General features: G+C 38.3%; 1 protein-coding gene across 1 annotated transcript in view; it reads right to left on the reverse strand.

Annotated features, from left to right (window-relative positions):
- The window catches only part of LOC107698756 (RAC-gamma serine/threonine-protein kinase-like), a 106,808-nt gene extending 94,641 nt beyond the window's left edge, over positions 1-12,167 (reverse strand). The window contains exons 1-3 of the mRNA XM_016499856.1: positions 12,023-12,167; positions 11,844-11,948; positions 2,687-3,031 (exon numbers count right to left, since the gene is read on the reverse strand). Of these exons, the coding sequence (XP_016355342.1) occupies positions 2,687-2,732 (46 nt within the window). The 5' untranslated portion in view covers positions 2,733-3,031; positions 11,844-11,948; positions 12,023-12,167. The remainder of the gene's footprint in view (positions 1-2,686; positions 3,032-11,843; positions 11,949-12,022) is intronic.
- Between the last annotated feature and the right edge of the window lie 373 nt (positions 12,168-12,540).

Here is a 12,540-nt window from a genome sequence, read left to right on the forward strand (position 1 = left end):
ACATGAGAGTCAGTTGGTACTACATTACTATAATATTGAAGGTTAAAATTGACTGATTTGTTAAAATTACACTTAATTAAGTTTTTTTAAATAATAAATGTAACAATTACATAATAATATTTCTACTTCAATTCGTTTTTTTTATATAAACAATGGTGGCTGTCATAAAAACTTGGATTTATTCAAACATAAATGAAACATAGAAGAACAGTAAAAATTATAATGAATATGTTATATGGCATATATTTAGCAAAATGACCCTCTCTACAGTTTATTTTTCGAACTAATGAGTTTATGGTCACTGAATATGTTTTTCTGAGGTAAATGTGACGTTACATGGCATTGTTTACAAGACGTTATATTGACGTCTTTGCGTGGAGGAAACACTGATTGAGCGATTACATGAGACAGGATACGGATTGTAAAGTTGTACTCTTTCTTTTAACTTACCTTCGGATGTTTAGTCATGTTTCTTTTGTGCTGAAACTGGTATTAATGTGGAGGAGATGATCAGTTCACGTGCACTATGCGCTGCCGCATCTGTTGAACCGAGGCGCTACAGCGATCTGTCCCTCCACATTAAACAGCGCCAAAACAGCATTTATTGTTTGAATACTGCAATACAATGGACAGAATTTGAAATCTGAGACTTTGTTTCATATTAAAAGTACCAAAGCACATTGCTTATTGCGATATATTGGATGGGAAGTGCCCTTCAACGTTCCGTCCATTAATTGAAAACAGGCTAGACTATTCGATTCTTGGGATTTAAGAATCGATATTGTTCCGTAAAAATGAAAATCGATTAATATCTAGATATCGATATTATTTACCCTGCCCTACTGCAGACCCCGTTTTAATTTGAAAACTCCGGGGTTGCGTTTCAGTGTAAACGGACCAAAATGGAGACTTTTGAAAACGATGGCGTGGATTACCACATTCTCTCTGCGTATCCTTGATGACCGTGTAAACAATGACATCATGCTCATTGTTGTACCTGCATGAATGGTCATGTGACCTGCATTTTCGGTTGTGTAGTGTGGACGTTTTTGAAACGCAGTGAAAACGCAAGTGTAGACCAGGATCATTTTCATTTTAAAATGCTGTTTAAAAACTAAAACGCACTAGTGTAAACGTAGCCTCAGGCAGAAACGTGCATCTTGTTGCAAGGAGACGCATGACAAATGAAAACAATGTTTTCTAAAATTGTCTCAAAATATCAAACCTGTCTGATATCCTCAGACTGGATGGAATCAAAGTCTGAAGCTAAAAAAATCTGTCTGTGACCATCATACACTACGCGATTTTCTATGAAATGTCAACTCAAATCTACAGACTGGCTCTGACTTTCGGCAACTAACCTCAACTTCTCCAGACTGTAAGTCAGCAGAAAATCGGGGCAAACATCGTGTTGTGTATTCCAGCCTTTACTTATTAGCTTACAAATGTCTCCAATAAGACCCTGAACAAACAGATCAATGTTATGACGTTGGTTTGGGGGCCAGTTTTACACTATATCCAGCCAATGCAATACTTTAGGGCAGAACAAAACTTTCTTAATTCACTATAAGAATGTTCATTGCTTTTCCATGACTTTCAAAGAGTACCAGATGTCGGATCCCATGAACTTCACATTTACTTGCAGTTATATTTGAGTGGGATTTTGCATAGTCTAGCCACAGAACTCACCTTTTTGTCTAAGTATACAAGATGTAATCAATGAGTAATCAAATATTTGGAGGCTTAAACATGCATTCGGTGCCACATCTTTATTTCAGCTTAAGTGCATCACCCAGGTCAATTGTATACATTCGATTAATTTGTATCCATGATGGATGAAGACATGCTTCAATCACATTATCTGACAGTCCGACTTCATAAAAACCAGGCAGGTTCAACCCATAAAGTCAAACTTTACTGAACAATCGTTTCGCCAACAGCTACTTTTGCTTGCATCACCAAATTACAAACTTTCTCTGAAAACGAGTGACTTTTGGCTGCTGCATATCTCTGTCAGCATGGATGGATACACATATAGGGAAGCTACAAGGCACGTGTATGCCTTTACAAGCGAGAGTGAGACAAGCAAAACTAAAAGCAGGACAACCTGGTTGAATTACCCTAGGTTTAGAGTCACTATGTCCCATAAGGACACCTAGAGCAGCTTCCCACATGGATTTCACATTAACTTTGACTTACAAGAGAGTGAGTGTGTTTATTTGTACACAACAGCCCTTGCAGTCCACAAATATTATACCAAAAAAGGCATTATTAAACATAACTTGTTTTCCAGCCGTACTGATCAAATAAATTAACATTACAATATAATCTAATCAAACCGAGCATTATACATCAGAATGAGTGCAAGCATGCACAGAAAACCCCGTCAAACATAGCAGCCCGGCACGTGAGAGCAGTGCAGTGAGAAATGACGGATACCAATCTGGATGCAGTTGCTCCTCCAGCAGACGCACACGAACACACACGCATGTTCTCTAAAACGACACACCAGCACTAAACACAGCTTACGAAGAGGCACACCCACATGCCGGCTTCCACAGACACAGACTGAAGCCACGCCGTGGCCCGCCCATGACGGAGAGCCGTCTCTGGAGACACACGCTTACATGAGTGCTTCCTCGACACAGCTAGCTGACCAACACGCAGGCAGAGACAAGCTACTTACCTCTCTTCTGGACCCAGCCTTCCTTAACGATGGTGACATCGCTCATGTTGCCTCAGTCACACTGTACTCGCCGCTCCTACACACCAGCTCCTGAAGGAGTGAGGGGGGGGGAAGGAGGAGAGGAGAGGAGAGGGGAGGGGGGTCAGCTCTCCCAGCCTCAGCGTCTCTCTCCCTCCCTCACTGCTGCGCTCTGTCTCTCTCTTTCCGTCGTTCTCGCTGGCTGCCTCTCTCTCTTGCTTCGCTCTCAAAGGCGTTGTGTAGCGGTTTTCCCCTCCTTCCGCTGTCTCCGTGATGTTGTCTCCCTCTCTCTCACTAGATCTTCCCACTCCTCGACAGTGACTCAGCCTGAAAGAAACAAAAAAAGGAGCGTGGATTTTTCACTCTTCTCCTCCTTTTTACTCCCCCCTTCGTTCTTACACAATCTGACAGACAGTCATTGTAAAAGCAGACATACAAGCCCCGTCGCCTCTCTGATTTCCCTGCATGTCTGTTTTTCTCTCTCATTCTCACTCTCAACATGCACAACTCTTTAACACTTACCAGCAACACAGACACTTGCAACAAAGTCTGATGAGGGCGACTGTGAGAATAAATAAGCAAACATGCAGTCCCATGGTAAATGCAGTGGTATCTGATGGAGAGCATTAGGCACTATGAAAATGCATGGTTTCATCCATCAAATCAGAAAGCTCATCAAAATATATTATGAATACACTGTATACTAGTGCTGTCAGTCAATTAAAATGTTTTATCATGATTAATCTCAGCTTCTTTGTATTAACGCACTTTCAACGAGAACAAAACAACATATGTAATTAGTGTTATTATTGTGCGTACTGGGTTATTTACGTGCATTCGTATTAGAATATGTGTGTGTATATATAGACACTAGAAAGAGGGAGATTTCTGCAAAAGTGCCCTTTACCCATCTCTCTCGGACAAAGAAACACATATTTAAAGGGGTCATAGGATGCTACATGCACTTTTACATGTGTGTGTACACAACCACCCTATAATGATAAAAATCCACCCAGTGTTCACTGCCATTGTTTCACCGCCGGAGCAGATGTAGACAAGAATGACTCCTAAGCGATTGAGGTGTTTTGTTGTTGGATGTAATAATGAACATAGCAGTCGTCATTTACTCCCGACATCTGAGCCGCTGAACTCGCACTGGATTACATTGTTTCTGAAGGGAATGCGTAATGAATCTTTGCAAATCGCCTTTCCTAATAATGTGCTAATTAGCAAGTTTCACGATGAATGCGGCTAAAGTAAACAGTCTCTCTGAGAGCAGCTCGGAAGAGAGGGGCGGGGTCAGCAGAGCTCATTAACATTTAAAGGAAAATGCTACAAAAACGGCTTGATCTAAAAAGAGCTGTTTTTGACAGGGTAAAAAATTTGTTTTTTACACTACCATTGAGAAATTTTAACCAAACTATGTTATAGACTTTTCATTAAGACCCTAAAGAATCATATCAACTTGTGGAAAATGGCATCCTATGACCCCTTTAACGCTAATACTGAACTCGATGAAAATCTTCATTATTTAAAAGAAAAACAACTTTAGCCAACTTACAAAATAACTTGCGAATGAGATTTAAGGCGGAGGGCAAGATCATCAGTCAATAATGGCTTAAATTTTGGTGTTCACAATTACAAAGTTTGGTTCCTCACACAAAACTATTCTATGATTTCAGATGACATAATATTGTGAAATTTTATTACAATATAACATAACTACTATTTATCCATTTAAATCACCTTTCACTTTCACTGTACAGAAAAGAGCAGCTCAAACATTCTGCCTAACATCTCATTTGGTTTTTCATAGAATAAAAAAAAATCAATACAAGGTTAGAACTTGGGATGAGCAAATAATGACAAAGCTTTCATTTTTAGATGATTTATCATTTAAGAAGTTGTTAATGAGTAATACCTGAAATCTTGATATATCAGATTGAAAAAACTGTGAAAGCTGAATCGTTTTAGAATGAGGAAAAGCACTTCAAATTACAACACTGATAAATGTGGCAGAATGCCAACACTTACTATCATCCAAGAGAAGGACTAAAAGAGAAGGAATAAATAAATACAATTACAATGTGAATACCACAAATGAGTCCTATAAAGTCTTAAAGCAGTCTCAAATATGGCAAATAGCACAGCAAGTATGTAAATCTGAAGCATTACATCAAAGCAGTTTCATGCACACTGCACAGTGACAGTTTTACATAAACACAATAAAGCAAAATATGTCCCCTCTGACAGTGAAGTCAAGCAATAAAATAAAAAATACTGTGTGAAAGATAAGAATTTTTGTCTGCATTTCCTTACTTTTAAAATGCTAATGTTAATAAAAATGTTTTGATTTTGCAGAAGCAGTCGTACGAGTCACATACAAGCATTCATATGTGAGCGAGCAGAGAAAAGGGAAGTCAGCATGTTAGGATCACAAACAGGGTAAACCAACAATGGCTAAACAGATCAGCTCAGAATGAAAGAGTGAGTCAAAGAGCGGAAGAGTCAAACCATGAGTCTTAACCTGAACTCAATCAGAATGTGCCAACATTTGACAACCATACTCTAACCAAAGAAAATGGAAAGTAAGAAATCACTCAACACATTTGTCTGAATGCACAATTTGTAATGCATTGTTGTGTCCTCTATAACAGAAAGACAAATGACTAAAAGGCTCCTATTTTCCCTTCGGAGATAATTAACAAATGATGCTTGTTGCAGACTTTTGGACATGATGACAGAGGACATCACAGCTACTGGATAGACTGCAGCCCTAAAGATATGGAGACCAAGGCAGCTTCCTCAATGTCATAGGGCCAACAAAAGACAATCATCTGCAGGGCTCCCTCACAACATAAATACTTTTTTTTTTTTTTTATACAGCAAATCACATGTGGGTCAGACAAGGGATGTTTAGCATCCTTCAGTCTGTAAAGGGCCTCTGGAGGCCAGAGTATTCGCAGTTCCAACTGAAAATTCCTGGTTGTGTGCATTTAGCTGCAGCCTTAATCTGCTGTTAATATGGTAAGCAGAGTACATGGGTGATTCAAGGTCCAAAGAGATATCGGTGAAGCCCTTAATCATTTAACACAAGCAGGAAACCCTGTACGTGACTCACAACCCTGAAAGACCTCGCTTGCCACAAAAGTAAGAACAAATCCCATTCATTTGATCCATAGAGAAATTTATTTTTAATGTTAATGAATATGCTAAACCTTTCAAGACAGACATACCTTAATCTCTGAGGAGGTTAAGCGATGACATGCTACTGTAGAAACCAGAAGTCAGAATCATTACAACTTCATTTTTAAAAACCGTGTTTAATAACAACACATAGCTCACGGCATCCAGCAGTTTGAGTCTTTTTCTATAATTTTTTAAAGCAGTAATTTGTCTGATTAGTTTTCTGACAAGACACTCAGAAGTGAGTACCACACCATAAAGAACCAGCAACAGACTTCTGTGCTTTAAAACCAGTTAAACTCTGCGGATCCGGATACGGGTCCAAAATCGCTTAAAAATGTGTATGCTTCATTTACATAGCCTTCCTTATATGGTATCAGCCCATATATGGGTTCATTTGAAAGCTTGGAGTGTCTTCTTTCCAAAGAATACCATTCCTTTTGGTTTTTATATTCATAAAGCAGTAAAATTAAGCTTAGAAATGTATTCGTCCCACACACGATTTTCTGCCTAACCATTGCGAAATTTTTTTACGAAGAATGTGTATTTTATATATTTTTCACAAAAAAGTCAAGTCATATATCACAAGAAAGCTCTCATTCTCAGGAATTTAACGATGTAGATTATTTCATTGTGTGACAATCCTAGATCGAAATATCTTCAATTGAATTGCGATGTAAAAAAAAATTAAAAATAGCGGATTTTTTTATGTGTAACATTCCTACTCGTAGCACTGCTTCGGTTAGCCGCAAACAGCCACAAATATTATATACTCTATATTATCTTTTAGATTAGGATATCTTCTTTCAAACAAGACCATTTTCACGTTTCTGCGTGCTTCCATCGGTGAGATATAGAGCGTTCTGTCCAGGTAACGGAATCCAGCGCGTCTGGAAACAGGCACTCTCCATCTCATTCCAGTGCGCTGGCAGCACGTCTGATGTTATAGATATCTGCGGTCGGTTCTGGGCTGCAATTGGTCAGATTACATGTCACTCAGATCGGCCATTACAGACTTTGTATTAAGTGGTTTTAATCTCACTTTAACACCTTACCAATAAACCTATTTGTAAATATGTTTTGATGCTTGTAATGGTGGTGCTGTAAATAAAGTGAATTAAAAGACTAAACTTCTCAGACAGGTTTTTAACATGCTGACTGATAGCATGTTAATGTACAGCCCGCATCTCTCAATTACTTGACAATTGTTTCACATTTTAAATGTACCACCACTAAGCAACTACTTACATATTTGTAATCTGAATATTTTGGTTAATATAATATAATATACACATAGTCAACAAATCAAATTAGAAAATGAAAGGGAAAAACTTCAATACAAAAATACTTCAAGACAGATCAAGGCTGCTGAAAAAGTTTGGCCATCATTGTTGCCCTCTATTGGATTTTTACATTCCCAGAATACCTTTAAACTTTAAGAAATTAACTGTATTTTTGGTATTAAGGAATAGAAAGTTTCAGTTTGATTGGGCCAGAGGAAATGTATACTGTTCATGGAGGTGACAAATATTTCATGCAAACAAATCAAATATAACACTGGCCATACAATAAAGCAAAAGACACAAGAGACTAAACAAGAGGAAAGTTGTGTTTCATCCCCATTAAGTGATCATTTTTTAATAGGGCTGTTGGGCAATTCTACTTTACCAACCAAACCCCATCATCCTCTACATTCTGGCAGCAGCACAGACTCTCTGTTCCTTTTGCTTCCCTTGAGTGACAGGAGACACAATTCCACTGCGTCACTGTCGCAGTCAAGCATCTGCACTGTAAAAAGTAATCACTGAATCTACTTAAGAAAAGTGAGTAAACATAACTGATTTTTACAAATTTGTTGAATTTACTTAATTACACTGTGTTATGTGAACTTTCAGGTGGATGCAATAGTTAAACTAAACAACTTTAGTAAACAGTACTTATGTTTAACCTGAATATGTACTCTTAAAATGTAATTACTTATTTTTAAGTATATAAGAGACTTTCTAAAACAATAAAAAATATCTTACAAACCTCAAACTGCAACTTATGATATTACAAAAAGGTGCAAGAGAACTCCAGGCACTGGATCTTTAAATTATTCCCGTGAAAAGATAGATATCTACTGCAAACACAAATTGGCATCATCCAAAGTTTCTAACGTCCCCTGAAAGAGTTTACAACTGACGGATATTTTCTCTTCAAGTAATCAGAGAAGAATCCCTGAAGGTGAAATCCAGCCCTTTCCAAGCAACACTTTCAATTTCACTAATCAGTGCTAATGTTACCCTGAAGCAAAGGAAATCTGTGAGCTCCCATCACAAGTCCCCTACAACAAGACTCATTCAAAATAAGTTGTTTACAAAGCCCTTCTAATATTGTTTTTCATGAATCTTCTTTTGGCTGCAAAGAGCAAATTCTTAACGTGGCTTTGGTTTGCTCTATCAGCACTTGCATGCAAAGACTGTGATGCACCACAAAAATAATTAAGCGCATGCTCCCATGTAAAGCAATGTGCTGCATGGTTATATTCAAAACAATAGTTATGAATATCCTTTGATTATGTATTTAAAGGGTTAGTTCACCCAAAAATGAAAATTCTGTCATTAATTACTCACCCTCATGACGTTTCAAACCCGTAAGACCTTCGTTCATCTTCGGAACACAAATTAAGATATTTTTGATGGAATCTGAGAGCTGTCTGACCCTGCATAGACAGCAATACAGCTGAAATGTTCCCAAGTCCAGAAACGTAGCAAGGAGATCTGTAAAATAATCCATGTGACATCAGTGGTTCATCCGCAATTATATGAAGCTACGAGAATACTTTTTGTGCGCAAAAGAAAAAAAAAATAACTGCTTTATTCAACAATTAAACTCCTCCGCATCACCCTGGTGCCATTTTGGAGAATATCAGCTGAACGTAAACAAAGTACAGGTGGTTCTCTCGGTTGGTTGTGCATCTTTTTCTTCCACACTTTTTCCTTCCACTCAACTTTCTGTTAACATGCTTGGATACAGCACTCTGTGAACAGCCAGCTTCTTTGGCAATGAATGTTTGTGGCTTACCCTCCTTGTGAAGGGTGTCAATGATTTTTATTGAGATGCACCTGTATGCTGTTCTGTGTCAGCTGCGTCACGTGGATATGTTGTTTTCATTCAAATCAAAGCGCAAACAATGTAGGAAACAGATCCGGCGTGACGCAGCTGACACAGAACAGCATACGCTGTTTACGTCCAGCTGATATTCTCCAAAATGGCACCAGGGTGATGCGTTTTTTTTTTCTTTTCCGCACAAAAAGTATTCTCGTAGCTTCGTAAAATTGCGGATGAACCACTGATGTCACATGGATTATTACAGATCTCCTTGTTACGTTTCTGGACTTGGGAACATTTCAGTTGCGTTGCTGTCTATGCAGGGCCAGACAGCTCTTAGATTCCATCAAAAATATCTTAATTTGTGTTCCGAAGATGAACGAAGGTCTTACGGGTTTGAAACGACATGAGGGTGAGTAATTAATGACAGAATTTTCATTTTTGGGTGAGCTAACCCTTTAAAACTAGTAACTTCAAACAATAAGGAATATGCCACCACCCCAGTACAAGAGAATCACTGCTCTTATGGATTCAAAAGTAACTGAGAGCTTCAGCATCTCCATGAGGTTTTGTTTGTATGTAAGAGTTGTATGTTGCAGAAAGAGACGTGAATAATGAACGATTTCTCTGCAGTCAGCCACCAAAGCTGCAGCCGCAAACAGAAACTGAGAAGACACTGTGGTCTAACTAAAACCTAAGAAGAGGAAATTAGAAATTTGTGAATGAATACTGGCAGATGAGGATGTCGGAGGACTCGGAGGACCTTTGCTAATCTGCTGCAGTCATTATTCAGGAGTGCTCTTATTCTTTCTCTCCACAGAGCTGGAGAAGAGCACTTAATGTGAGGTCAATTTAATAATGTCTTTTGCTCTTGTTTTATATAATCTACTTAAAAATAATTCTTCCATTAATAAGGCTCGCAGGATGTTCAAAAAATTCAGTCAAACAAGTCTATAGAAGAAAATGTTATGTAGCACAACAAGCAACGCTTTTGGGTTTTTCATGCAAAGCAAACTTTAGACTTTAGAAATCAATTCTAAAGTGATTTATAAAGTTATACTTATGTTTAAAGTGAAGAAATATGAATTGGTGTCTTTTTGAACAACTGCCAAAATCAGTTTTAACTTGAATCGGTCAGATGTTACAGGTTGTTGAATGCACACCCAAGAATGTAGAACACAAAACTTCTAAAAACCTGAGAAATGTGTCATATAAAAGTGATAAATAAAAACAACCAGCAGATGTGTGATATGCGCCAGTGTTTAACACCACACACAGCACATTTGTTTAACTCAATTTGAGTGAAGCGCTAATCTAAAACAGCTCTTTTCAGGGTGTCTGAAGAATCCAGAAATGCCAAGCTTTGTTTGTAACCAGTAATTTCATCTCAACTTGCACCTAAAGAGATTTCATCTTTTCTACCGTTTCCTGAAAGTTTCAGATCTAAATTACATGGATGGGGCATTGATATACAGTCAAATAATAAGATCAATAAGGCCAACTGACACTATTGATGCGACAAAAAGCTATAACCACAAAGCTATAACTGAGACAGACTGGTTAAGCACAAAACCATCAATAAAAGGCAAGTTATCTTAGTGAGTAAATTAGTAAAAAATGGAGCAGTGCAAGACTTGATTAAATGAACCCAAAGTATCTGCAAATCTGTAATTCTGCTCACTAAAAGTCAAGTAGGTTGAACTTATGCACACATAGATTCATATGATTTTCTTAGCTATTTTACTTTCTGAAAGCAAGTATTGGACCACATTACTTACATTTCTTCACAATAACTCATTTATCACAAACTACTGTTGGACAGCAACCAATGCATTTTCTACATCATTATATTGATATACACACATAAAAGAACAAATGATCATGGGTCAATGACATGATGCTCATGTGTTTGATCCAGATAAATTTGTTGGCATAATAAGTTTTGGCATTATTATTATTTATTTTTTTAAATAATTTTGTTAATAAAAATATTATTTTGAAAAGTAATGAATGCTCACTCATGTATTTAAAATGCAATGAAATCATTTTTAATCATTAAAACATTTTGTAGACATGTTTTTTAACCATCATGAATACAAAGATTCAATTTCCAAGACATACGAGTGTAACGTATTATCAAAAGAGAAAATATGTATTGTAGGGCAGGGACTTAGTTCTATCCATCAGATGTTTACTGGATTTTGAGAACTCAAAAGTGAAGACAGATGAACATTAGCCTGCAGGTGTGGGGTTTAACTGGACTAAAAGTCTGGAGATGTCCTGCAGACCTCACCAGCCAAAGTCTGACGTTTCAAAGGAAAATCCAGTTATGACATTCTGATTAAACATTACATTAAACATCCCAGACATCTTTATTTCTCATTGACCCTCATGTTAAGCAGCCTCAGTCCCACATGCAGATGGTCCTTCACAGACATGCTGCTGGCAAACTGTCATTGTCTTGATCGGTCAGGTTCGAATCTGTTACCTCAAATGCAATGAATAAGCTGGATAAAGAGAATAACAGAACGTCTTCCTGCGCCAATCTTGTCTTACAGTTATTTAAACAGAGATTCTGTATTGTCGAGGCTTTTGCATTACTAAAATGAATTTGCCAATGGAAGGTGGGGCTGTCTCGGGAGATAAAAGTGGGAATTATGCGAAAAACACGCTAGGCCATAAGCAGAGCTCATTCCCCTGCTTCACAGCCTCCACGCAGCAGCATCAACTGTTTATATGCGCTGAATTATCGCAGGCTGAAATGAACCGAAGCTGCGTCACAGCCAGCCACGCGCTCCGTCAAATGGGACATTTAACATTGATATTACAGTCATATGGCGGTCTTTTTTTTTTTGTTTACCTGTCGCTGGCGTCGGTAGGGAGACCAATGGGCTTCCCTCGCCTCCCTGAGTATGTGCGCGTCCTCCTTACAGGCTCGAATGGAGCACGGATCGGACAAGCACGTCTACAGAGAGAGCAAAGACTCAAGTGGTCACTACTAGAGGGGCTGTATGTGGAAAGGCTGCGGTAGTTCCTTACCCCGGGAACCGCAGCTCAGACACACCACAGCGACGTCACAGGCAGGTTACCCTCTCTCACCCCGCGTCTCTTGCTACAGTCCGCGCCAGGTTCGGTTGCTCCGTCTCCCGCCTGCCCTCACTGCTCCATAGACACTCCTGCGCGTGCTGCGCGACGCGAGGAAATCTCGCGAGAGCCGCTGTGTTTACAAGAGATGCGCCGCTTCGGGGAATTCTCTTGGAATTAACAGGATTCCCACGGTCAGGGGAAACCTAGAAATAATTATATTATTTAACTAGAGAATTTAACTAGAGAAAGTCGCGGAAATTAATACAATCAGTCAGATCCTTAATGAAATAATGAGCTTTTTTTTTTTTTTTTACTGTAAATATACATGTATACAGAAATGTCCAAGTAACCTGAGAGTATACAAATCTTTTTCGGAATAAATGGTTAATCCGAATAAGTGTTTTATTGTTAACTATTAAAATCTTTTCGTTAATTGAAATAAAGCTTAAATTAAACTTATATATAGTTTA

Source organism: Sinocyclocheilus anshuiensis, unplaced genomic scaffold (genome assembly GCF_001515605.1).
Source record: "Sinocyclocheilus anshuiensis isolate Anshui unplaced genomic scaffold, SAMN03320099.WGS_v1.1 scaffold1015, whole genome shotgun sequence".
Taxonomy (NCBI): Eukaryota; Metazoa; Chordata; class Actinopteri; order Cypriniformes; family Cyprinidae; genus Sinocyclocheilus; species Sinocyclocheilus anshuiensis.